The sequence below is a fragment of the Mesoplodon bidens genome (assembly GCF_964165515.1).
Source record: "Mesoplodon bidens genome assembly, chromosome: 8".
In the NCBI taxonomy this organism is placed as follows: Eukaryota; Metazoa; Chordata; class Mammalia; order Artiodactyla; family Ziphiidae; genus Mesoplodon; species Mesoplodon bidens.
In genome coordinates, this window is record NC_138165.1 from 94,012,839 (window position 1) to 94,040,192 (window position 27,354).

General features: G+C 54.4%; 1 protein-coding gene across 10 annotated transcripts in view; it reads right to left on the bottom strand.

Annotated features, from left to right (window-relative positions):
• TNS1 (tensin 1) overlaps positions 1-27,354 on the bottom strand; it is a 232,385-nt gene that overhangs the window by 75,907 nt on the left and 129,124 nt on the right. For 9 of the 10 annotated variants that reach the window (XM_081242900.1, XM_081242898.1, XM_081242901.1 and 6 more), the window contains 14 exons: positions 27,259-27,300; positions 26,427-26,477; positions 20,138-20,187; positions 17,689-17,860; positions 15,333-15,383; positions 14,065-14,187; positions 13,604-13,668; positions 11,961-12,044; positions 8,824-8,936; positions 8,184-8,244; positions 7,869-7,944; positions 7,146-7,275; positions 5,784-5,849; positions 4,512-4,628 (listed from right to left, as the gene is read on the bottom strand). In XM_081242900.1, coding sequence (XP_081099026.1) covers positions 4,512-4,628; positions 5,784-5,849; positions 7,146-7,275; positions 7,869-7,944; positions 8,184-8,244; positions 8,824-8,936; positions 11,961-12,044; positions 13,604-13,668; positions 14,065-14,187; positions 15,333-15,383; positions 17,689-17,860; positions 20,138-20,187; positions 26,427-26,477; positions 27,259-27,300 — 1,201 coding nt within the window. Of the gene's footprint in view, positions 1-4,511; positions 4,629-5,783; positions 5,850-7,145; positions 7,276-7,868; positions 7,945-8,183; positions 8,245-8,823; positions 8,937-11,960; positions 12,045-13,603; positions 13,669-14,064; positions 14,188-15,332; positions 15,384-17,688; positions 17,861-20,137; positions 20,188-21,340; positions 21,420-26,426; positions 26,478-27,258; positions 27,301-27,354 lie in introns of those variants that run through there. The other variant, XM_081242899.1, reaches the window with a different exon arrangement.

Consider the following 27,354-nt stretch of genomic DNA (forward strand, 5'->3'; position numbering starts at 1 on the left):
ACCTTTCATCACCTCCCCCTCCTTCTGGCTTAAGTGCAGGGGAGCCAAAATGGTCCCAAGCAGCCACGGTCACCGCAGCCTAGGTCCGCCACGCAGAGGCACACTCTCCTTCTATTTCTGGCTCTACTTCCTGGCCCCATCCTCCAGGGAAATGGGCTACCCTGTGGGGCAGTGAGCATCCTGTCATCTAAGGTGAGGAACCAGGGGTGGGAGGAGGAGAATAAGCTGAGCTCCAGGGGGTGGGAGGGATTTGGAGCTGACACCTGAATTCACACGCCAACCTTGCTCTCATCTCCTGACCCCGGGCTAGATCGCTGACCTCCCCACATGCGGTATGGTCATCACGTAATGGGGCTGCAACAGGGTGAGCTGAGATCATGAAAGGAGGGTTCCACTGTAGGGATGTCCCCCTCTTTGACAGGTCCCTTCCCCTCTCGAGCCTCAGTTTCCTCTCTACAGTGGGAGGGTGTGAGATGGGCTCTGTGATCTGGGGGGGCCGGCCTGCAGAGACCAGAAGTCCCCACATGTTTTCTTCCTTCATTTTGCTGCTGAGATTGACGGGGGACACCCTGAAGGAAAGGAAGAGCGTGCTGAGTGCCACGGGTCTGCATGCCTTGAACTGGAAACCTGTACGAGGGTTCAGAGGGTAGGGATGCAGGCAGCAAGGAAGGGGTTAAACACAGAGCAATTCCTGACATGGAGGGTAAAGTCAGGGTCACCTGGAGGGCTTCCCGGAGGAACGGAGCTCTGACCCCAGCGCCGACCGCCTCTCACTTCAGGGAGGGCCGAGGTGGGGCCCAGGCCAGAGATGACCTTTGTCCCCAAGAGCTGGGCCCGGTGCCCCCGCCCACCACTCTGAGTCACCCGGTGGGCTCCAGAGGGACTGGCCCACTCCTTCTAAACCCGCCCCTGGTGGGCCTGAAATAGCAGAGGCGGGCAGCTTCCAGAAATGGCCTCACCTCACCTCCAACACACCACCCTGTCCGTATTTTGAGAGGCCAGCCCCTCACCAGAGGCAGTCCTGCGTGAGCAGCCCCTCCTGTGTATGGTGGTGGTGGGGCGCGGCGGGGGCAGGGGGACATCAGGGATGTGCCTCAGCTGTTCCCGGCACCACAGCCCTGCTGGGTACCTGCCACAGGGTACTGCACTCCGTGCCTCACTGCGTATAAGCCCCCCGCCCATACTGAGAGGCGGGGCAGGGGAGATGTGGACTGTCCAGTGGTGAGAAGTGGGGGGCAGAGCGAGCAGACCCTCACCCGAGCTCAGCGGGACCCAGGTACTGTCACAGGACCAGACACCCAGGACAGACCCTTGGGGACGACGGCCAGCTGAGGACGCTATAGCAGTTAGCACCGGGGTTCCACACCAGATCCACCCTTTACTAGCGAGGCTACCTTGGGCAGGTCACTTAACCCCTCTGTGCCCCAGTCCCCCATCCAGACATAATAACAGTGCCCACCTCACCACGTGGCTGCAAGTGTTAGATGAGATGGAGGCTATCAAGTGCTTGGCATCGTAACCGGTGCGTGGCAAAGCCCGAGCTGGCTCCCAAGGCCAGGGGGCCTCCTCCCGAGCCCTGTCAGCAGACCCCTGAGATGGTGGTCACTACCGACATGACAGAGACTCACGAGGGAGCACAGCAGGCAGCCCCTCTGCAGCTCCCGCTCCCCGAAAGATGCTCGAAATGATTTGTCAACCAAATCCCCATGTTACAACAGAGTCAACGGAGGCCCCAAGAGGATGGCATCTTGGCAGAGGATTTGAACCCAGATAGTTTGGCTCCAGATGCCACAGTCTTAACCACAGTACAAACTGCCTCTCATGAAAATTGCTACAATAACCCAATCACGTGGGTACCGTCACCATCCCATTTGCAGATAAGGAAATGAAGACCACGGGAAGGCGTGATCATTTGACCAAGGGCACACAGCTGCAGACGGGAGACTCCACAGTGTGGACCAGGCAGTTGGGCTCTAAAGCACACATGTTTGAGGGCTCTAGCACCTCAGGGTCATCCTGCCTCTCCTGGTCCAGGGCCTCCCCGGGCACCACATCGCAGCCCACAAGGCCATCCCCCAGCCCGAGGGCAGCTCCAGCAAATGGCCAAACCACCACCCAGGCTCCAGCGTGGGCCATCTCCTGAGCACCCCAGAGTCTTGGGGGTTAGGGGCCCTTATCCCAGATAGCATGTGTGGAAACTGGAGCACAGTGACTTGCCCACAACTAGGGAAACAGACAGAGGCCTCTGGCTTCCCTCTCGTGAACCAGAGAATTAGCCAGAAGAAAATGCATTTACCTCTGGGCCCCAGAATCTAGAGCCTTTTAGAAGTGCTCCAGCCAGGAGAAGCAGGGTGAGGATAACATCACCACTCCTGCCCCGGGGCCACCCCACTGACTCTCCTGTCCCTGTGGGGGATGCAGCCCAGTGACAGCGGGGAGTACACAGCGGGACAGGCTGGGTCTGCCCGGGTGACCACTCCAGCCGCCCAGCTCCAGGCCCGGGCCAGCCAGGCAAGGGAAAAGGACGACAGGGCTGTGAGCTGCTGCCTTCCCTTCCCACCCTTGGGCGCAGGGCCAGTGTCTCAGCCTCCAGACAGGAGCCCCTCTGTCCCTACAGGACGAGCTGACATTTAACTGGCCAAAAGATCCTACTGGTTCCATCCCCCTGCCTGGGAGAACAGATCAGAGGAGAGAGGAGGGCGGGCAAGGGGGAGGGAGAGGAGCCCAGGGCCCCCCTCTTCCCTTCCTCCCTCCCCCTTCCCTGCCTCTGGTCCCAGCCTCCTGCTCAGTCCGCCTGCTTCCTTCCCTCGCGGCTGACTGTGTCCCAAGCCCCATCCTTCCCGCAGCCCCTCCTTTCCCCTTAATTGTTTTACCTTTTGTTTGCCTGGCACTTTATAGTTTACTAAATGTTTTTACATTTATCATCGCATTGAATCCACACCAGGGAGAGATGGTGAGACATTGAAAATTCCTTCCAATTGCCAAGTGTTCTTGTTAAAAATGCAAACATCCCCAGAACGATGAACAATTAGGCTGGCAGCCACCGCTACCTCAGGACTGATTCATTTCATCCTCTGCCTTCTCCCCAGCTACAGGGCACAAGGGGACGTGGCTGGAGCAGGAAGAGGAGCGCTTTGCGGGGCGCGGGGTGGGGGGCAGCCTCAGCACAGTAGGGAGGGCCCTGGTGGAGTGTCTAGGCCCCTGGAGGGGTGGGGGAGAAGTGCGGGAACTAGGTAGGCAGAGGACAAACTTTCACCACTGCAGCACTGCACATGAACTTCTCCCATCAAACCCTAAATCCTAGCCTAAGCATCGCCCTCATCCCACCCCCTCTGAACCGCATCGCTCATTCTGGTGTCTCTAAGGTCAGAGGGAGAATCTTTATGCGGGAAAAGGCCTAAACGACTTTCAGCGTGGAGTCAACAAATCCGAAACCTTGGAGGTGGAGACCAGGGTGAGGGTCCCTGGTCTACCTAATCCAGCTCTGTCACATGGCCCAGGGTCCCCACCCCAGGACAAGCTTCAGCTGGGAGGAGAAGCACAGAGGCTGGGTGCTGGTGTCCTTGAAAGGACATATCCTGGTCATGGGGGTAAATCAAGAGATGCTTCCTTCTGGGCCGGGGGGCGGGGGCAGGTCTCAGTTACCCCGGCTGAAAACTGATGGGGGATGGGCCAACGGTCCTGAGGTCCTCCCAGCTTCCACATTCCGTGATCCTGGGACCAAATCAGGGTAACAAGCCCGTGGCCAAACTCCAGACAGGGCGTCTCAAGCGTTCCTGAGCTCCAGACATGCTCATGGAGGCCCCGCCCTGCATCCCATCACACATACTCAAATGAACCAAATAAATCTACAGAACTCATATATAACTCTCAAGAGTTGAACTGAGCTGTGGATGACCCTTTGACATTATGTTAGGTTTTGTTGCTAAATTAAACATATATTAATTTCAATTCTGCTGCTTTCTTTTCAAATTTTGGAGCCTACCAGTTTGTTTCCAGCTCACAAACATTTTCATTGGCTGTTGATGAAAGCCTGTGGATCCTAAATGCTGTGTCTACCTTCCTAGTGCTCTGACCCTGGAGAACTCGGGCAGCGAGCCTGGAGAAATCCAACAACGAGGTTAAGAGAAATCTAACAAATGCTGTATTTTAAGCACAGGAAGGTATCTCAAGCTCCACGCAAGGCCACTTCCTCCAAGGAGCCCTCCCAGACCACTCCAGCTCTCAAGAATCCATCCCCTGCCAATCTCAGAGCATTCACTGCCTATGGGACTCATTCGGTACCAAGGATACACCCTTGTATGGCTGTTTTGCTTCATTCTTTAGCTCATTCCTGTTTGGTTTTATCTTCCCCCCTGAACTGTGAGCTCTCAGAGGTGCTTTGGACCTCTCCTCTGCACCTCCCCTCCCTTTGAACCCAGTATGGTGTCATAGCAAACCAAGAGAGCCGAGGCCATGTGAGCAGGGGCTGTGCCGTCGCAGAGGGGCTGGAAGCCACTGGTCCCACCTACCCTCCATGCCATCATCTTGATGCCCATTGAAGTTGTCATAGGAATCCCAGCGGATGAGGGGGTCGGAGGTGTTATAGTCCACAGACACGCTTGGCCCGTTCTCCAGGTGTTCCATGCCTTAGAAGATGGGAAAGGCGGAGACGACAGTGAAGAGAAATTAAAAACCGATCGGCGGCTGGAAAAACAGAGGAAACCAACAAGTTCCCTAAGGATGCTCCCTAAGGGACTTCTCATTTTCTTGACCGTGGCGAGGCAGGACCACTCGCTTCAGTTGGATGGAGAACCCAGGAGTCTGGTTTCTCGCATTCTTGAAAAGGTTCACACCAGGTCATAAGGGTAAAGGAGGACAGCAGCACTGAGCAACAAAGACCCTTTAGAAGAAAGCTGGGGGACCCTCTGGCTGGGTGGCTGCCTCTTTCTCTTCTGTGTCCCAGGGACCCCTGGGGCAGTGCCAAGAGTCCAGAGAGTCTGGCCCTGGAGTCAGGGGGAAGTGTAGGAGAGGCCTGTGATGGGCTGCACGGGGTCACGGACAGCAGGCAAATCACAGCCTTGACATTGAGAGGACACAGGTCATCCCAGCCATCCCCCTGCCCTTCCACTTAAGATGCTTGCCACTGCAGGCAGAAATCTGAGGAGAGAGGCAGAATCTCTCCTACACATCCAGAGAAAGCCCAGGATGCAGACAGCATAAGCTGCAAGTCAGGCCTTCTGGGTGAGTTACCTTCCTGACCCAGCAGTCCTTTCTTTAGTCGACCCAGAGTCCCTCTGCTGTAACCTGACTTCACCTCTTCCTATTCTGTTCCCAAATAAGATGAAGAACAACTGGTCTCCACATATAACCAGTCTAACGGCTTAAAGGCTATTATTAAATTGGCCTTCTCATCTTCAGGTTGAATCACCTCAGTTCTCATAAATACTTATCGTCCATCCAGCACCTTTGAGAGTCCCCTTGGCCACTCCCTCCATCCACCATAGCCTTCAGTCTCTGAATATAATAGGATGATGACCTAATGGGGCCAGAATAGTTTATCCAACCCAGCGCCTCTCTGTCTACTTTTTTATTTTTATTATCCAGAGATTAAGTCACTGGTTCATGTTTAGCTGGGGGTCCACTATGATACCCAGATCTTTTACTGCTGGCCTGACTCTCAACCACAGGTAACTTGATATTTGTAGAGCAAATCAGTGGGAAAATGGTAGAGGTGAGTTGAGGTGGGGCAGGGCAGAGTGGAGGGAAGGGAATGAATCAATGGATTCTAACTTGGCATTTACCTTGAATTTTCTCTGGTCCATAAGAAAACACAAATTCAACTTTGCCATATTCTGGAAATCGATCATCTGAAAAAAAGAGATGGAAAAACAAAAATGGGCAACTGATTCCCAAAAGAGGACTCCAAAAAAAGTTTTCTTCTAGAAAAGTTTAAAGGAATACATGTATACATGGTTGATAATATAACAAGTAGTATATATAATGGCATTAAGTCTCCTACCCACCCTAGCCCTGTCTTACCTGTCTGAGGTAACCATTTCTTACCATTTCTATTTCTTGTTCTACGAGCAGTTACCTCTAAGACTCTAAATAATAGCCACAGTTTTTATGCCACTATTTCTAGATATATCAGTTTTAAATAATCTTCACTGATTCACCACTATGAAGATGAATAATTTGGATCACTTATAGTATTCCCACCTCCCTTCTTAAATCTGGTTTATTATTATTATTACTATTACTACTGTTGTTATTATTATTAATTCACCCTTCTGCTTACCTCTGAAACTTTCCATACGATGGTTAAGCCTCTATTTCTGGACCTGTCCATTTCCGATGGTGCCCTGATTCCCTCCATGTAGGAGGAGGAAGTTTGTGCCGCTCCCTTCTCCCACCTCTCCCACCTCTCCGCAACTCTACGTTTATTTTGTCAGCTATTCTTTTACTTTCTTTGTTAAGACTGATGACATTTACATTCTCTTCTGCAATTATAACAGCGTCTTCTGCTTTTGCTCTCCTGGCTCCGGTACAGGGAAAGCTCATCATAGAAACATCCTTCTCCTGCATGAGCCAGACCACACTGGGGGATCAAGCTTCTCCTCCTCAGAGCCCCAGCCCCACGCTCTGATCTCTGCCTGAGCCCAATCTGCACACAGATCACCATTCACTGCTTGCAGGAAGGGAAGTTACAGCAGGGGTGGTGTCCACTCCCTGGAGCACCCATCCTGCCTGTGTATATCTCCATCACCGCACGCATCACATCATAGTAACATGTCTGTTTGTCTCTTTCTCCCATAAGACTGTGAGCTCCCTGAGGGTAGGGCCTGACTTCTTTCTCTTTGTATCACCAGGGTCTAGCACATGCCTGGCACATACAGACACACAGTGATGCTGGTGGATTTATACATGGACAGATGGATGGATGGGTGGATGGGTGGATGGATGTGGACACGTCCTGGGCCTGAATGTAATACAGATAAAACCTTAAATGGATCGAGGAAAGAAGCAAGGGGAGACAGCTCCTGGAACACCTCCCTTCCCGTGCGAAAACGGTCACCCTTCACTGCTGCCCCTCCAGTATTGCTCTCCTATCCTGTGGTCTAATTATTCCTTGCTAGGTCTGCCTCTCTACTCAGCAAGCCCACCTTTGAAGGCATCGTCGAGGTCCTCCTTCCCAAAGACAACCCCCAGGTCATGGATGGCGCAGGTATGGAACTGCACGCGGAAAATGACGTCTCGGGCTGGGCTCCGGAACTTCTTGTGGTAGCACTTCAGCTGGGTGGAAAAGAGAGCAGAGCCCATCAGGGGCCTGAAGGTAGAAGGTTATCCCCAAGGAGCCTCCTTATCAGCTCCACGACTAAGCCCCAAACCCAGTGAGGAAGAGGTCACCAACCCCAAACAGGATCTCAGAGCTCTCTGGGGAAACTTCCAGAACAGCAGAGAGTTGAAAGCCAGCCTTGCCCTGTGGGGATAAAGCTATCCTCCCAAGAAGTTCCTGTACACCAGTCAGAATGGGCAACGTAGGAGTGGATTTAAATCACAGGAGGAAGGAGTGAAGTTAGAATTGATGGAGTCCTTGTCACCAACAGGAAGCCCAGAGGTAACAGCTCACACAGAGACATATGTCCCTGGAGATACTCCAGAACAAGAGGCAAGCCCGGGGGAAGGCACATCCAACACTGAGGCAGGGGATGGACAAGGACCGTCAAGGTTGGAAGGCCTTGCAGGGCCCCTGAGAGCCAACGACCCCAACGCTGGTGGCCCACCAGGAGGGACGCTCTTGTCCAGAGAGGCAGAAGGGGAGGAGGAAGAGAAAAGGAAGAAAAAATAAACGGCGGTGCGGGGGCTTGAGACAGAGGGCAACTTACCAAGATGTCTCCCTTCAAGAGCAGCCCGGGCTCGATGGTGATGCAGATGCTGGTCTGGCTGTCTCCCTGGACGTTGCTATGGGAGCGAGGCAGGCAGAGGGAAAGAGGGCTGCTGAGGTGGCCGGGCAGTGCACTTTCTCCCAGCTGCCCCTCCCAGGGGGCTATTGTGAAAGCTCGCTGACCCATTCCTCAGCCCTACCCTAGAAGTCCTCCTAGAAAAGGTCCTAGGCAGCCCCCCAACCCCGGCCCCCAGCCCCCAGTCCTCAGCCTTGGACCTCCGGCATCCCTGGCCTCTCACCCCTGCGGAATACCTACTAGATACCAGATGTGTAAACAGGTTGCATGGCCTGGTAGATCCGGAGAAATGGCCGACACCCTGTAAGGGAGGGGTGCTATTAGCCAAGACAGCAGAAACAGCGGGAGGAGGAAGGGGGAGAGGAGAGATGAAGGAAGGAAGGATCGGCCAGGAGGAGGAAAGGGAAGAAAGGGGGAAAGGGAAGAAAGGGAAGGAGGAAAAGAGGAAGGAGAAATGGAAAAAGAAACAGGAAGAAATACTAACTTTTCATTCAAAGGAGGGCGGGAGGGAGGGAGACGCAAGAGAGAAGAGATATGGGAACATATGTATATGTATAACTGATTCACTTTGTTATAAAGCAGAAACTAACATGCCATTGTAAAGCAATTATACTCCAATAAAGATGTTAAAAGAAAAAAAAGGCATTTTGAGTTTACGAAAACACTACACCGTCCAGCGTCACCTGCCCACAGGCACTGCCAGTATCCAACCCATTTTGCAAATGAATCAGCTGGGGCTCAGAGAAATAGGAAGTGGTACAGTTGAGACTCCAAGCCTAAGACTGCAGCTAGCCCCCATTTTTACCCCCCAAGGCTGCCTCCTAAGACAAAGAGATGGAAGACAGGAGGGGAATGGAAGCTAGAGGGCTCGGGCAGTTACCTCCTTTAGACTCAAAGTTGGGGATGCCATGCATGATCACGTGGTGCAGAAACAAGGGCTTGTTGTTCATTTTGATGGAGCCGGAGAGCAGGCCGCTGAAATAATGCACGTACCTGGAGCAGAGAGAAGGGAAGCTTCAGCCAGGGAGGCCTCTGCTGGGGCAGAGCCATTCTGTTCTCTTTTCCCCCCCGCATATTGCCCTAGGTTGCCCTGCCAACTTCCCCACCACCACCACCAGCCCCCAGGTCTCCTGGCAGGTGGGGTCTCCACCCTTGCTGCCGGTAGCCCCAGGAAGGCGAACAGGTACTACTACATCTGGAGTGGGGTCCAGCCAAACCTCCCACTTGGGGTTCTCTGGCGCCTCCTGGTGGTCAATGTGGCCGTCTCTTTCCTGCTTCACTCCCTGCCCAGGAATCTCCTGCTGGACCAAATGCCCTCCCACACATCCCTGACAGGCATCATTTAGCTGTTCACTACCGCACAAGACAGGGTGATCAACCATCAGACAGCTCTGACACCCTCACAGCGAGCCCAAACCAACTGTGCATTTGTTTGTTTGTTTGTTTTTTGCGATAACCAACTGTGCATTTGTACCCACAGGCCCCAGTTCTGCTCCCACAAGACCCACCAGCCACATGACAATCCAGCAAATAGGAAGAGCTTAGTAATTCTAGTCCTTCATTTTTTTATATCACGCTGAAGGGTACAAAATTCCTCTGTACCATTTCATTTGATATTAGAGGATATCTAACTTCCACTAAGTATTCCTATCTCTAGGGTCAACATGCCCCAATTCCCTTAACAAAGATCTCGTTGGAAGAATGGAGGGAATAAGCCATCCCCACTCCTTCTAGAAGAGAGGGAAAATTAGGTCCAGCAAGGGTCATCAGCCTCCCAAAGGCACACTGCAGGAGCACACAAAGGTGGGAGGAGAAGGGAAGCAGTCTCACTCCAGTGCATCTACTAGAAGGAGAGGCCAATCCTTTTGGTTGGTGTGTCCTCCTTTTCTGACTGGCCAGAGGATGCCAAGCTGGGTCAGCTGGACCAATCAGAATGCATTCTGATTTGAGGCGGGTGAGACCAGAACGCTCATAACCATGACAATGGTCCCCGTCCTGTCTTTTGGCTCCTTGGCCCACCTCCAGGCCTGTAGGCCTCTGTCCCTGGGCTGGGGTGGGGCCACCTTGGATTATCCCAGCAAGATAATCTGATGGGCAGCACCGGCTCCTATTCAGGCCCCTGCCCAGCCCCCAGCCCCGTTGCTCAAACCGGAAACCTGGAATGGCGGGTTCCTATCAGATCTTCTGATCGTGCCAACAGGATGTGTCTGTGTGCTGGGGACAATAAGCCCGGGGTGGGGTGACAATGAATGGGGGAGCTGCAGGCAAAGCCCCTCCCTCCCTCACTCCCTGCCCTCCTCTCCTCCAGCTGCTCCAATCCCTGCAAGCGACACTGACAAGAAGGCGGGAAAGTGGCAACAAACGCCACTTTCCCAACAGCTGCACTTCCACATTTGGGCAGAGACAGAATTACCCACCCACGAGCAGATGCAGTTGCAGATATGAGCTGCAAGGCAGGTACAGATAATGTAAACACGGACACACACACCCCGATGGCATGCTACGTAAGCACACATTGAGCACGGTGGAATCCCTGAACAAGCCCGGTCCTGAGAGGTAACACTCATCCCCATTCTCCAGGCTTTCCACTTCAGAAATGTGACAGCTCTGCCCACTTTCTCCAAGCCACATTGTGCCATCGTAACATCGTGCTCCTCTATTTGAACCTCTTATCTTTCAAGGTCAAGGGTCAGACTCATGACCAAGGGCACCAGCCACAGGTAGCAAGTCAGGATCTTGAATAATACTTCTTTCCTCCCTGAAACTTCTTCCCTGGGAAGACTCTCACTGATCCACAGCTGCTGTGTCTGGCAGCCTAGTCAGAATTTTCTGCACATAAAGACATTCCGTTTCTGATCTCTGACCCAGAGGCTGGCTACCAGCTGTCCTGTGCCAGTTGTAAGGCGCTGGTTGCCTGAGGACTCACACACTTCTGCTTGGGCTTCCTGCTACAATGGTGGAAATAGTCCCCAGTGGTGCCGGCACATTTTAGCCAGGCAAGGTAGGGGTGATGGGGTGTGAGTTGGGGACCCCCGGCATGGAGAGGCTGGAAAGCTCCAGGATCTGTAGCTAGGGGGTCCTGCTTGCCCAGTCAGTGTTCCGAAGGGATAGAAAAGTCAGTGAGACATTGTGGCCTTTATACTTGCTGTTCCCTCTACCTGGACCCTTTACCCCAGACCTTTACTTAGATGTTTCCTTCTCCCTTCTCAGACCTCACCTCACATGTCATCTTCTCAGAAAGGTCAGCACACTGGAATCAGCCCCTCATGTCCACCCCTGTCATTCTCTAGCCCGTTGTGTTGTTTTGGGCTTTTCCCCATCAAAGCACTTATCACTGTCTGACATGACCTTGAAGGTTTATTTACTTGTGTAATGTCCATCTTTCCCAATACAATATCAGCTCACTAAGGGCAAAAGATTCTGTCCTGTCCAACTAGATACCTCCAGCACTTGGAACATACTAGAGTACCTAAAATTTGCCAAATGAATGAAGGAATCCATCCCTGTCCTGTTTCCTGCCTGGGCTGTTGTGGACCACATGGGTGAGAGACTGTTGTAAAATTTTAAAGCTCTCACAGCAGAAGGTGACCCTTATCACGAACATCTGTGACCTCCTCAGGGCAGGTGGCAGTGACATCAGCCTCCTATAGACCCATCAAAACACGGAAGCAACCCTGCTGCCAGGACCGAGAAAGGCACTGCCTTCTTATACAAGCTTCCTTCTTGTACCTCCCCCACCTCTGGCCCTGCTGCTCTCTGGAATCAACCTCAGCAGCCAACTGCCATGCCCCAGTGTGAGCACACACAGCTGCTCATGGCTTCACCCAAGTCCCTGAGCTCCCACCCCTGCAGGCTGGCACCTGAACGTGCATGCTTGGTACACCCCCACCTAGGCGTGCTGCTCCACCCACCATGGGTACACAAGGCTAGTTCCCACGTAGAGCGAGTGCACACACGCACACACACGCACACGCACTCACACACACATGCACTGGGCCGAGAGCCCTGGAGACCTACCTTCTCTGGGATGGCTGGCCAATGGGTACAATCTTATCCTCATAGAACCGCTTCATTGCAAAGCGGTCCAGGGCCTGGTCAGCACTGTGGGGAGAGACAGGTGGTCAGAGGAGCCAACCTCCACGAGTCCCTTGTCCACCCAGCCCTGCTTCCCACACCTGCAGAGCCCTCCGGCCACTCTGTCCTGAGATGCCTTCAGGAAAGGACTGCCCCAGCATCTCTCCATCCTGTGTGCTATACTACTCAGCACAAGGGCCTTGGAGCCAGGCAGCCTGGGAGCCCATCTCAAGTTCATCACTGACTTAGTAGCCCTGCAACTTGGGGCAGGTTACTTAACCTTCCTGGACTTGATTTTTCTTTCCTGTCAAATGAGCTGATAACCGTGCCTTCCTTGAAGGCTGTTGCGGCAACTGAGTGAGATAACATCTACAAAGAGCTTGGCACATGTGGGCACACGGTAGGTGCACAGGAAATGTTGACCATTAAGCAAAGATTAAGCTGGTCAGGTTTCTTAAAGTCATAAAACTACCGTCCTACTGCAAGCCCTTCATAGAGCATTCTACCCATCCTCAAAGAGATCATTTTTTAAAGAGACAGATCACATAGCTTCTCCATTCTTGACTCTCCAACGATGTCCCATCCCTCTCAGAATAAACCCCAAAGTCCCCATCAAGGGTACAAGGCCCCCAGGCTCTGCCCCCTCCCAGCTTCACTTCCCACTCTTCGTCCCCTCACTCACTCGGCTCCAAACATGCCAGCCCCTCGAATTCCCACTGCTGGCCTTTGTCCTTCCCTCTTCTCTGCCTGGAAGGTCCCCTGCCACCACCCACCCCACCCCTCCACGGACTGTATAGGACTCAGCTCTTCCCCCCTCTCGCCACTTAATTCTGCTCAAATTATCACCTCCTCAAGAGGCCTCCTTTCCCCACCGTCTTGCTCTAGTCTCCGTCCTTCAAAGTACTCATCACCTGCTCTTACTGATGTGTTTGTTTACTCATTTAACATTCATGAGGGCAGTGGCCTGGCTTTGCCCACTGCTCTATTTCCAGCACCTAGAGCCGTCTGCACAGTGGCTGTTCCATAACTGTCATCAAACGACTGAATGGAGGGATTCCTCTGCCTCTCTGAAAATCCAAATCAGAATGGGAATCATCCACTGGTTGTTTCCTATTCTTGATGCAAAACACCTAAGTGGGAAGATGCCCCTGCTGGCCAGAAGCAGGGGAATAGATGAGAAACCTTCCAGATGGCTCTGCTGGACCCAGATGTGATCCAATATTTTTTTGTGACTCCCTCCCTGCTCACTCAGGTAAACAGAAGGCAGTTGGGCAAAGAAAAGTGGCCCCAAGAAGCCGACTGGACGGGGTGTCCATCCATGGGCCTGCCTCCCACGGCTGCCCCTCCCCAGGGCCCCAGACAGAGGGATGGTGTCTCCTCTCTCCTGCTCTCTGTCCAACGGCCCCTGTCCCAGAGCTGAGGGCAGGGACATTCTCCTTTCCAGGGGCTCCTCCCCCTGTCCTCAGCACCTCTCACCTCTTCTGTCCTTATCCTCCAACCCCAAGGGAGGGAGAGGCCTTGGGTGGGTGGGGGAAGGGGGCTCTGCTGTCAATATTCAGAGAATGGGAGGCTCGGGGCCCTCTTACCTGGCAGAAATGTTGCTGTAGTGCATGTAAGCCGCGATCACAACACCTATCCTGCCTCGGTTTCCCTGAAAAAGCCCCGAAACACAAAAGCCTTTACTTCTAAGGCTGGCCCTCCTGCCCCAGAGCGAGGCGGGCAGGGGCTGCAGAGAGGGGCGGGGTTCTCAGGGAGAATCGGAGGAGGTAGGAAGTGGATGCGGGCTGAGTCTCAAAAAGAAGAAACACAGCTGATCGTCCACCACACCTGAGTGATCCACGGGCTGGTACCTCCACTTCCTGGGGGTGCACCCCAGACAGAATTGATTATCCCCAAGAAGGAGAGTACACACAAACAAACTTGCATGCTCACACAATCCAGTGATATGGGCAGGTGCATACACTCATCCAAGGATATATTCGTGCATGGGCATGAACACGCACACACACACACACGCACACAGACACCCTGCAGCCCCCGCTCTGACCTTGTTGTGTAGAACGACAACATTGTGGGGATCTGCGTTGAGCCAAGTGTCCATGGCCTTGCAGACACTGCAGATCTTCTCCAGGGCTGGGGTGTGGAGGTCGGGCCAGCCAAATTCCAGTACCTGTGGCCCAAGCCATGAGTGAGAAGCGGCAGAAGTCCAGAGAGTCAACGGGCGGGGGCGGGGGGAGGCGGGCGGTGGTTGGGAGGTGCCCACACACGTCACGCACCAGCCCCACAGCGATGCCACCAGCAGCGGGGCCTCAGTTCCTGCCCTGCACGTCAACCCTCTGGAAGGCAGGGGTGTGGAGGCAAAGGACACTGACCCGGGCCTACAGACCCTGGGTTCTGACACTGCCTCCCTGTGGGCCTCAGGCCAGTCACAGCCCCTTCCCCGGCCCCAGTTTCTGATTTGTGCATAAAGCAAAGGCTTAGAGCCAATGGCCCCAGGTCCCTTCCATATGACTTTGACCTTAAAATGTGCTGGGAGCCTCCAGCATTGTTCCGCAGCTCTCCTCCCACAGATAACCCTGAGATCTGGCTCAGGGAGGAAGAAGGAAAGGTGAAGCCTGTTCACGGCTCTTTTCCAGGCCCTGGACACACAAACCATCAAGTTTTCAGGCCAACCGAAGGAGGCCTGAGCGAGACAGAGAACAGATCTGAATAGCAGTCATCAGGCTCCTTCAAACTTTTCTTAACTCACAAAACTTTAATGTAAAAGAAAATCTGTGCTCGGAAGGGCCCAGAGAGCACATCTAATCCAGCCCGTCCACTTTCAGAGGTGGAAACTGAGGCCCAGAGAAGTCTGCCACCCGCTCAAGGTCACACAGCGACAGGCACCATAACCCAGGGGCCAGAGCAGATGGGCACACAAAGCCCACACACAGCGCACTGAACAGCAAGTGAAAGAAAGTTGGCTGTAGGAGGGTCTATGGTGGTGATTCCCAGCTGGTTTAAATCCAGAATACTTTTCAATAAGACTCAAAATCTCACAGCTCCAGCCCCACCCCAGAGACCCTGTGTGCACCACAGGTGGCAGACCTTGGTGGAAATCACTGCATTGAGCTTTGCTTTCTGTAATTCGTATCACAGAAACAATAAATATATTATTTTCTATTTTCCAAATACTGTAAGTTTGAATGGGCTTTGCAACTGTCATAGAACTTTCCCCCAAGATTCTAATGTGGGAACCTCAGAGGAAGGGAGCCCCCCTGTTCCCTCTTCCAGGCAGGGAGAATCCCTCCCCACCCCAAACAGCCATGGACTCACCTTGGCGTGGAGCTTTGTGATGTCAGGTCTCCGCTCAGAGAGGTTGAAAAGCTAGAAGGAGGAAAAGGAAGAGATTATGAGAAGGTTGGCCCTTTCTCTCTCTCTCTCTCTCTCTCTCTCTCTCTCTCTCTCTCTCTCTCTCTCTTCCCTGCTGGAAATTCTACCTACATCACCATACATGGAGTCCTACCAGATACACACTGATGGACAGGAACTCAACTACAGGTTCTCAGGATAAAGAGGGAGAGAGAAACAAGTATGTAGACACACAGCCACTCCCCTGGATGAGCGGACATCCTGAACTGAAGATGAGAAGGGGACAGAACCTGTCTCAGGTCCCACATGCCACCCCCAAGGTGGGCATCTCTCCACACTGAATGGAAATCCAGTAGTGTCAAATGATAAGCATTTGGCCACCTCTGGTTTCCTCTTCACATGTCGACTTCAGAAGCTCACCGCACGAAGATGTAAGTGGTCGGACGCCCTCCATAGGAGGGTGCAAACTGTGCTGGGTCAGCCCTCTCAGACCCCTGACACCCCTCTCCCAGCACACACCTCCCAACACCTGACCACATCCCACGGGAATCCCCCAACCTCTGGATTCCCTTCTCCACCTCTGAAAGAGGCGTGCAGAACTCCCCACATCCACCTCATGGTCTGGGAAACTCAAGACCCCTGTGATGTCGCCTGGGGAGAGAAGAGGACTGCAGGGTCTGGAACAGGCAGGACGCAGCAAAAACCCGTGGAATCTTGGGCTCCTGAAATAGGGCAGGATCTTAGACGGCTTCTGGTCCACTCTTGAGGCCATAAAGGAACACACTCTATGCCGTTAACAATGGCTAACACTTCAGTGTTACAGTGTCCACAGCCTGCCAGGCCACACTAAGGGCTTTACACCTACCACCTGCCTTAATTCTCTCCACAACCATAGAGGTAAGTAGACCCATTTTACAGATGGGGATTCTAAGGCTTAATGAGGCTAAGTGCCAAGATCAGATCGTTGATGAGAGCAGAGCAGCATTCCAACCCACAACATTCTGATGTTTAAAGCCAGACTCTTAACAATGTCCAACATAGCTGACAGACGGGTCTCCGTAGAGGGCTGAATAGTATCCCACAAAAATTCACATCCACGTGGAACTTCAGAATGCGACTTTATTTGGAAATAGGTCCTTTGCTGATGTAAGCAGTCAAGGATCTGGAGATGAGATCATCCTGGATTCAGGGTGGGCCCCAAATCCAATGACTGGTGTCCTTCTAAGAAGAGGAGAGGCCACACGGACACAGGAAAGAAGGAAGGTCACATGATGACAGAAGTAGAGACTAGAGCAAGGCCACTACAAGCCAAGGAGCCACTGGACTGCCGGGAGCCACCAGAAGATAGGAAGAGGCAAGGCAGGGTTCTCCCCTGGGGGATTCAGAGGGAGTATGGCCCCACTGACACCTTGATTTGGACTTCTAGCTTCCAGACTGTGAAAAAATTAATTTTGTTGTTTTAAGCCACCTAATTTGTGGTAGGTTGTTACAGCAGCCCTAGGGACCTAATACAGCCGCTACACCCCAGCTCGGCTCAGACCTCCCAGGGCAGCCCCTCATGATGGTATGTCCAGTCTGTGGGTCCAGCCCACAAGTACCTCCCTGTAAAGCAGGCCTGAGCGCTCCCCTGGGGCCAGGATAGATCCAATCCCCCAGGCCAGCCCTTCTGACATTAGAGACCATGGTGGGGGGTGGAGGGGACTTCCTCCACACTGGTTAGGAGATCCTCCTGTGCCAGGTATGATCCCGGTGTCAGCAACACCAGGTCTCTCAAGACACACTCTGCCACAACTCTGCCCTAAGACTGCTCACAGGCACCGACAGTATGACACCTCTGCCACTTCCTGACTCTGCGACCTTAGACAAATACCCCACCTCTCTGTGTTCTCGACAAACCTGCTTCCTAGGACTGTCGTGGTGTTAAATATGTGGAAAGGAGTTAGAACAGGGCCTGGCTCATCACCGGGGCTCAATAACGTGAGCTTTTACTGTTATTCTCTCCTCCTGGTCAACACACGTACGTACACCCACACGCACATGCATGTACCCACACGTACACACAAACATACAAACCACACACACACACATACATGGACAAGCACGCACGTGTGCACACACACACACACACACACACACACACACGACTTGTCTCCAGATGCTGCATCCCAGCTGCAGAGACACTCCTTAGGGCCAAGGGCAGGTGCAGGGAGAGAAGAGGAAGAGCTGGCTCAGGGGCAGGTGGGACAAGACACCAGCAGGAGGAGGTGGCAAGCAGAAAGGATGGGGCACTGGACCAGCGGGCAAGGGGCCCCATCCTCACCAGGTAGTTGCCTCCATGTTTGGACTTGAGCATCTGGGCCACCTCACGGAGGTTGCTCCGGAAGTTCTCCTCATTGGCTGTGCTGGGGAAGGAGACGGCGATGATCCTCTCAGTGACGTACACCAGGTCCAGCTCACAGCTGTCCTCTGTGGCCCGGCTCACACTCATGTTTCTGGGGAGACAGTAAGCAGAGGCGGGTCCTGATCAGAATCCAGGCCCCCAGGACAAGGTCCAGGGATCTACACCCCCTACACACTCTACGTGGCCCCCAGATCTAACCCAGGGGGCTTGGCTGCTCCCTGACCCAGAGCCAAGGCCAGAGGCTTCCCCTGGCAAGGCCGATGCAGCCCACAAGCCCAGTCTGGGAGCGTCGGGGAGAACAGAGCTTGGCAGGAGCTGGCAAGGATCTCAGGCCATTTCAGGACCAAAGAGTGATGACACCAATCCTAGGTGCTCATCAATCCTGTCAGCATGGCCTTCAACCTGTGATCCCAGAGGTCAGACGTCAGAGCCAGGGCCAGAACCAGCCAGGGCCCGGGAGTCCAGCTCAGCCTCCTAATATACTGTGGCCGCCTGGTCTGGCAGAAGTTTCTCGAAGGATCCCCGGATGGCTCCGGAAAAAGAAGGAGAGCCTGAACTGGGTCCTCTCACATCCTGGAGCTAGCCTTCTGCTGCCCTCCCCTTGCTCTGAGCTGTGGAGTAGGCGGGGAGGCCCCTCAGGAGCAGGGGCAGCTCAGGTGACATGCTCACCTGGGCTCCAGGTAAGCCAGACCACAGCACACATTCCAGCCCTCCCCAGAAGCAGGACAGCTCCTGCCCTTTGTTCCCTGGCTCTCTCCCCACCTCTGGCAGCTCCCACTGCCCCGCAGGGCTGCTTCCTACCAGTGACCTCCCTGATTTCTAAGGGCTCAGGAAGCAGAGGGGGCTGCTGCAGCGGCAGGTGATCCCCAGACATCCCAGTGCCACCGGAGCTCCTCAGAGAGGTGGGGAGCCCCCTGGGCTGGGCACCGGGTGAGGGGAGGTGGGGTCTCACACCTTTACACCTCACCCAACTGCTCTTCCAAAGGAGGGTCCAGGGTGCCCACTGGGGAACTGATGGGAAGGGGAAATGGGTCTCAGGACACTGGCATGCCATTCTGAAGCCACCTGCAGTTTCTGGGGTCACCTCACACCCTCCCCTTCTTACGCCATCACCCCAGCCTCCTAGGGTCCTGCTTCCCTGCTCTGCCCAAGTGGGCAACTCAGAGTTCATGATGATAACCCTTCACTTCTGCGGGGTAAAGTTGGGACTGGAGGGGCAGCGGGAGGAATACCATGGGGTGTTTCAAAGTGACGGGGTGGCATGGGGGGTACAGCCCCGGGACACCAAGAAACGGGACAGAATACAGATCTCCACCACGGTTAGCTCCGAGCCCAACTGTGTAGATGGGGCTTGGAAATAGGAGAGCCAAGGGTGACATTCAGCTCCTCTGTGGTGGCGATGACAGGGACCAAGTAGCAGAGGGGCCAGTGCGCTGGGAGCCCACTTTGAATTTGGCCTCTGAGTCCGGTTCTTTCCTTGTCCTGCAGCCTTTGGGGGTGGGGCTCCTACTCAAGGCAGAACAGCACCACCACCTGGACAACCTCAGCATTGCACTCTGCACCCACCCACCCCAAGGTGATTCTCCTCTGTAGGGGAGGAGGGGATCCTCTAAAGGACCCCACCAGTCTCTGTGGACAGCTGGCAGCTGGACTACAACCCACTGGGAGCTTCAGCTACACACCAGACCCTCTCTGACTGGTGGTCCATATCCCTGGGGCCAGATTCTCACTCATCTCAGGAGCCTCAGGGGTGAGGGGGGAGTCAGAGAGGGAAGGGCCCAAGCCAAAAAACCAGAGAACCTGGACCCAGGAAAAAAAGACTCTGGGGCTTCCCTGGTGGTGCAGTGGTTGAGAGTCTGCCTGCCGATGCAGGGGACACGGGTTCATGCCCTGGTCCGGGAAGATCCCATGTGTCGCAGAGCGGACCCTCCAATATCAGAAACCTCTGCCCGTGGAGAAGAACGGGATCTAGCACAGGCATCAGCGCCAGCCGGTCCTGAATGCAAATCCAAGGGCTGCCTCTTAGCGGTTGTGTGACCTTTAACAAATTGCCTCACCTCCCTGAGACTCAGTTTCTTCATCTGCCAAATGGGAATAAAATACTTACCTTGCAGGGTTGTTGCAAGGACTAGATGAGATCATGCAGGTAAATGAAGAATCCAACTCAAGGACTGGCTTCAAGCTAAAACTTTTGAGTCTCCCACTGGCATCTACCTGCATCCTCTCGCTGTGGCTTCCATGTCTGCCCGTGCCCCCTATCACGTGCTTTGTGACTTTGGTCTCGGAGACCCAGAGGCATGACTTGCTGGGAACACCCACAGTGACCTCACTGCCTGCACCCACTGCGTCCCCCATGGCCCAGGCATACCTGATGGGCTGGGGATGGGGCTGGACACTTGGCGTGACTCTGGTGGAGCTCTGGGAAAGAGAGAGAAGCAGTGTTAGGGCAGTGGCCGGCTGGATGGCAGGAGAACAGCAGAGAGCTGTCCACGCGAGCTGTCAGGGCCACGGGGAAACACAGATTCCCTTCTCCTGCCTCTGCCAGCATTCCAGCCCAGGCACCCTAAAGCCCAGCAACACAGCAACTCAAAGCCAAAAGCGATCAATGCCAATCCCACATGAGCACGCCAGTGTGCCTGCGAGCCCCCGAGGGGAAGGGCTCTCTTTCCTTGGGCAAGGGAGAAATCCCAAATGCTGAGAAATGCACCACGCCTGGGCTGGTGCCACGTGCGCTGAGTACACACTCAATAAAACAGTTACTAAACTGATGGAAACGCATTTCACCTGGATTCGCTGGACATCAGAATAGTGACCCCAAGTGGAGAATAGAGATGGCAACCATGAAAGAAGGAGAAAGATGAGAGCGCCAGCCCCGCTCTGCCCAGCTCTGAACATTTCTCCTCTGGCCACCAGCTGCCCACATTCCCCTCCTTTAAAGCAGCAACACCGGCTCATTCAATCAAAAGTTTTGAGACAAGAAGCAGCCAGGCATGGTGTGTACCAACCAGGGCTAGGCAGCAAATCATGCTCCTAAGGACCCACTGTCCATTGTCTGTTACCCCCCTCACCCATTCCCATCTCCAGGGTTGTCAACTTGTACAAAATTAGGCAAATGGACCCAAGTCGGTGTCCAAAACATCCCAGGGCAACCCAACAGCACGGTGATGAAAGCACAGGATCAGAGTCCCACAGCTTCCTGCTGGGCAGCCTCGCATTACTTAACGCTCTGAGCCTCTATAATGTCACCAGTGAGAAGGAACAATCCTTATGGTATTGCTTGAAGATTAAAGGGAATTATGCATATAAGGCGCTTAGACGCTCTTACCATTATTACATCAAGTACAATTAAAAGGGTAGTTAGCGATACAGCCAAACATTCACCCCTGCAGTAAAGCAAAACCCTGCATCACCAGCTGCCACCATCCTTTCAGCCACCTCGCTCGATGCAGAATCGGACGTCCAACCTGCACATTCCCAGGCGCAGCCAGAGCCCTCTGAGCCCACTGGCACCTTCCAAACATCCCTGAGCCTCCCCAAAACCGGCCTTTCCTGACCACCAAGTTGCATCTACCTCTTGGAGGAGACGGAACCACAATCCACCAAGGAGAGGAGAAACAGATGACCAGCAAGATTCACCCTCAGATTTCGGGCTGGACCACTGGGGTCCCAAGAAGAGGAGCCCCCTTCAGCCCTCTCCAGGCCCCACAGCGCCTACGAGGCAGGGGTGGGTGGGCTCTGAGGCCCAGCTCCCAGCTGAGCCCAAAGTCAGGGCAGCCCCGCTAAGAGGAGGACTCTCTACCCAGGCTCCCGTAAGAAGGCTGCGGCCAGAGTCCCCTCTGCCTGGGCCGCCGCCCAGCTCTGAACAGCTCAGCCTTGGAGGCAGCAGAAGGAGGAAACAGCCAAGGGGGGCTGTCAGGGTGGAAAGTTTCTCTGTCTCCCCAGCTCTCCTGGCTCTGAGGGCTTGGGTTTGCATGAGTCAGGCTTGGGGAGGTGGGGGGTGCGCGAAGGCGGGGGCAGTAAGGAGGGGTTGAGTTGTGTTTGGTTTTCAAGACCCAAACCAGGCTGTTCCAAAACTACCCACTCAGAGGAACGCAGAAACCCAACACTTCATCCGTCTCCGTTTCGCTGGTCCCTGATGAGGAGCCGCTGAATCTCCCCAGGCCCTAGGCCCTGCTCCAGGCCCCAGGGCCACCCTGCTATAAATAGCCCCTCGGGTTCCATCTACTGCTGATCCACAGCCATGTTTGGAGGAGGCTGCCACAGCTGCTTCTAACAGCTGGAAGCCACAACCATAGCCAAGGCTGGAGGTGTGGCCAGGAACACAGGGCCAGGCCCAGGGAGCTCAGAGAGACAATGTGATATTGAGACGGGCTTGGCAGGGGGACTGGGGAGCCGAGGGGAGCCGAGGGGAGCCGAGGGGAGCCGGGAGCCGCCACGGGCACAGGGGCGAGAGGGATGGACAGGGCAGGAGAGCCAGCTCCCGCTCGCTTCTCCAGCCCCCTTCCCCAATGTTACAACACTCCACATTCCTCAGCCTCCCCACCCCAAAAAACCAGGAAAGATAAATAAAAACTTGGCCCCAGCAGAGTCTGGCCATACTGCCTCCAGAGGTGATAAGACAAAGTCCAAGCTGGCTCTGCTCTGCCGGGCTGGGGTGGGAGGGGGGGTGGGGGGCAGGGGAAGAAACTGCCCTGGACAGTGACCCCAGCACAGAGGACTGGGACGAACAGCTGGACAGTCATCCCCTGATGAATCACTGGGCTGCCCTCTAACTGACAGTGCTTCCTGTTTTCTGCAAAGTTTGGGGGCATGTGACACTCACTGGCAGAAAGCAGACGTGCACAGGTAACACGTCTGAGGGTTGGTGGAAAGAGTCACAAGGAGAACCGGAGAACCAGAAATGGGTCGGGGGAGGGGGCGGAGCATGTGAGCAACACAACTTAACGCTCCAAGAAACACAGTGACCTCCCACATGCAGGGCTAGAGACGGGGCACCTTCAGCAGCTGCCTAATCACACAGGCCGTTTTCAAGAGGGAGGCTGTCCTCTCTGCTCCCCATCGTCATGTGCATTCTCTCATTCAGTGAACTTCACTGAGGGCTGTGCATGAGGTCCCTGACCTCAGAGAGCTTACATTCTACAAAGGAAGATACTCATCCATGAAGCCAGTGTAAGAAGCAGTCGCTTGGTCTCACTGACCAATCTGTAAAATGGGTACAGCACAGTCTTGTGTGATATACCTGCTCCACTTTGAGCCCCCAGGAAAAACTACCAGAGGGCTTTACAAAGAGTACTCTAAATGCTTTATTTTATAAAGAAAAATAAGCTCTCTGTCTGCCTGTAATTCCATTCCTTTCCTCTCTGGGGCTGTCAAAGTCCTTTACCCACATGCTCTGAACTTCTTCCCTGCTCCACCCAAGACATAGATCAATAATAGGACTTTTGATCCAACTCCCTAGGCACCAAGACCTCTCCCCTATCATCATCACCAAAACACAGTCTCTCCTTTGCTTAAAGGACACTGTGAAAGGAAATTCCACAGCCTTCCTCAAACAGCGTCTTACTTCTCTTGCTATCAGGCAGTTCCTCCTGGTATCTAACCCTCACCCTTCCTGCTACAGATTCGGCCAACTCTGTTGGCTTTGGTCCTCACTGCAGGCGGGAGCTGCAGACCACCGCTCAGATAGATGCTCCAGGGCGGCTCAAGATCTATGACCCTCGGCTCCGTCTTTTGCCTTCTTCCTCCCCGCCATGTAGCAAGAGTGGGAACCCGAGGACCTGGGTGGGGTTGGTTTGGAGCAATGACTGTGTGGGAAGAGTCCTGCCTTCCTTTGAGGTTCATAGACCAAACACAACAGCTCTGGACCAAAAGAAAAGCTGTTTCCGGAGCCCAAGTCCCCAGGGGGCACAGTTGGGAGGAGGGTCTGGAAGCAACACCAGGGGCCATGTCAGGCAGGCAGAGATTGGTGACCAATCTACGTCAGGGGCCCTTCCCCACCCCTATGACTCCTCTGGGGGCTGTGGCCACCCCCTCCCCTCCGCACCAGCCCCTCCAGCCACACCCTTTCCTCTCTCCTTCCTGCCCACCCGCCTGGATTTTTCCAAAACAAAGTGCGACACAGCACATCATCCACAAACTCTGCAACACACCAACCCCGTTGGAGGAAAACAGCCATTCCTGCCCTGTGAGTCCTGGGCTGCGGGCCAGAGACAGGAAAACAGCTCAACAAACAGGCACATTATCACAGCAGCAGGCCCAGAGCAGCAACCATGCCGCTTCGGAAACGGGTCTCCTCACCCGAGGCAGACTGCAGGAGAACCCAGTGGCTGGGGAGGGGACCCTGCGGTCACTCAACCTGGAACAGGTGTCTGGGATCCTCAAAAATTAGGTTTTCTCTCTTCCTTTGCAGTACTCGTGCCATTCTGGAATCTGCTCACTTGCTTAGCCTTTCATGAACTCCTTTAACTAAACTAACTAGACCAAAACTCATCTTGTCCCTTCTCCCATATCCAGGCAAGACACCACCCTTACCCACCCCGGCATGCACAGACACACACACTTTCATCCCAGATCAACAGAACTTTCTCCTAAAAAACCTCTCACTCCAACTAAGCGGCAACCTCTTTCTTCTCCAGGACCAAGGTCATACACACCCTTGCATCAAAAAGTTCTCCATGATGTCTAACTTCACTCTCTCTTGCTACAGCCTTACCTTGTAGGATCTGTCTGGCCCAGGCTGGAGTTGTGGGGAGCAACTGCTCTAGGACTCAGCTTATAAGAGTGTCCAGACCATTGGCTAAAAGGCTTGGTTCACACACCATCGCCCTGTCCCCTGGCCAAGGGTTGGGAGCCCTGGAAACACCAGATCCAGGCAGCAGTCCCAGGATGGGATGGGGAAGACATTCATTGAGTCAGTGAGCCCCTCCAAGCCTCTGTTTCCTCACCTATAAAGTGGGGCCACAGCATCTTCCATAGCGGGATGTCACGGGAATCAAAAAATACCCAGCCAATGGGGACTTCCCTGGTGGTCCAGTGGTTAAGACTCCACGCTGCCACTTCAGGGGGCATAGGTTTGATCCCTAGTGGAGGAACTAAGATCCCACATGCTGCACAGCACGGCCACACACACACACACAAAAATATATACCCAGCCCAGTTCCTGGCCCTTAGCCAAAATAACAGTAATAAGACCGGTTAACATTTATTGAGCACATAGTATCCGCTTTGTGTGCATTAAGCTAGTTAATCTTTAGTAGCAGGCACACAAGAAAATTACTTTCTCCCCTGTACCCCAGCCCCAGAAACATCACAAACTCGGACAAGGGTCCATCCCAGCATGTGTACTCCACGCCCATAGGACCCGTGCATACCTTGAACAGAGCCTTGCCCATTAATTTGAGAGGCATGTTTCTGCTCTTCCTGGCGGGGCCCTGTGCGGCCCAGGGGACACCTCCACCTTGCCGGGCTGGCCTTGCGGGGCTGGCCCAGGGCAATGTGACAGAGGTGGTGGGCTCACCACAGAAGTGTGCTGCCTGCAGCAGCCCAGCACCTCCCTCCGAGGCCCTCCCCACCATGGGTCAGGCAGCTGTCAGATGATAGGGCCTCATGCCATCAACAGCTCCCCCGTGCCAACCGCCAAAACCACTCCCTGTTCCTCTGCAGATCAAGGCGGGCGAGGATGGAGAGGCCAGCAGAGGGGCAAACTGTCAGAGAAGGGCAGGGAAAAAAGAGAAAGGGGGCTTCCCTGGTGGCGCAGTGGTTGAGAGTCCGCCTGCCAATGCAGGGGACACGGGTTCGTGCCCCGGTCTGGGAGGATCCCACATGCCATAGAGCGGCTGGGCCCGTGAGCCACGGCCGCTGAGCCTGCGCGTCCGGAGCCTGTGCTCCGCAACGGGAGAAGCCACGACAGTGAGAGGCCCGCGTACCGCAAAAAAAAAAAAAAAAAAGGAAGATCCGACATTGACGGGCATCTGCCCCTGGAGGTGGTGTGAGGACAAGCCCAGGCACAAGTTCGGCTCAAAGCAGGGTCCCAGGAGAGCCCCTCTTCCCTTCCCTGGGGTCCTTCCAGTTAAGGAATTTGCCCATCGCCCTCCACCAAAACAGCAGGGCAGGAGGAGCCCGTGAGACCAACCAGCCCATGTTCCCATTCCCTCCTGAATCAATGGCATTTGGCCCATTTTCAAAGGCTTCTCCCTCCGAAGAAGCAGAGCCTGCGATTCCCCAGGGGCTGATGACCCTCCAAGAGCCCAGGAGTCCCTCTTCATCTCTGCCCCCAGTCCCTCTTGCTGCAGTGTCGCCCATTCCCCTGGCCGTTGCCCTGGTGACTGCTCACCACCCAGCGAGGCCTCGCACAGCAGCCTCTGCTTCCCTCCCTCCCCACCCTGCAGCACTAAGGTCTGCCTCAGTGACTGGGCAAACCAACTCTGGATCCAGCTGGGCTGGAGGCTGAAGCCAAGACTAAGGCCCAGTGTCTAAGTCATGGGACCTGCTCACCCTCCCAGCCCCTCTCCCCACTCCGGAATTGAGCTGAGCAGTTCTACAGAGGAGGCTGCGGGGACGCCCACCAAACAAGACAGGTGTTAGGCATCATCTGCCTCCCCCGTCCCCCTCACCCCAGGGACTCGCCGCATCTTCCTCCTTCCCTTCCGAATACTTACATCTTCCTCAAGGCTTTTCCGTGTGTTTCCACCCCGGAAGGCTCCTTCTCCCTGGAGACAAAGAAAAGGCAGTCAGAGAGGGGAGTCGAGGAAAGTCATCGAAAGGTACCAGGTCTTTCATCTGCTGGGTGTGGCAGTGGTGGGGGTGAGGGCTTGGCACAAGGGCCTGGGAGGGGGCTGGGTTGTTTGTGTAGCATTTCTTTGTCCACTAACGGCCCCTCAGAGCCAACCATACCCTTTCATTTGTGTCTCTCCTGGGGGAGATATTATTATTCCCATTTCTGCAGGTGAGAAAACTGAGGCACAGACAGGCTCAGGACTTGCTACAGTCTCACAAATAGAACCTTGGAGGAGTTCGGAGAGGAACCCAAGTCCTCCATCTCTGAGCCCATCACTCCGTTCCGGCCATTGCCAGGAGACGCCTCTCAGCTGCCAGCCTCGGTTTCCCCACCACACGACCCACCCACTCCCTTCCCTTCCTCCTCCACGCAGCCTTGAGGAAATCGCCTCTCTGCTAGGTCAGAAAGACGTGTTTGGAAAGATCTGCCTGGCTTTCTCACATTCTACGTATCTAATAAAGAAGCCCACGTTTAACCACGGGCCTCTCCCTCCCCGTCTGCCTAGCTCCCCAGCAATCCATTTCCGAACACACAAGGGGATGCTCCGATATCCAGCTTTCAGTGCCACCCATGTCTCCATCCTTCCCCCAAGTTCCCCAGATCTACTCCAGAAGGGTGTCCTCAAACACACCTGTTCACTTTCCCCCCAATCTTTTCGTTATGCTTTCCCGGCCTCCCCAGGCGCTCACCCCGCCCTACCTGCTGTCACTCACCGTGTCCACTACATTCTTTGGAGCAGTTTCAGTGTTGACGGGCTGTGGGCAGAGGGAGAAAACAGCATGAGGCCTCAGGGCAAACATCCCCAGGTT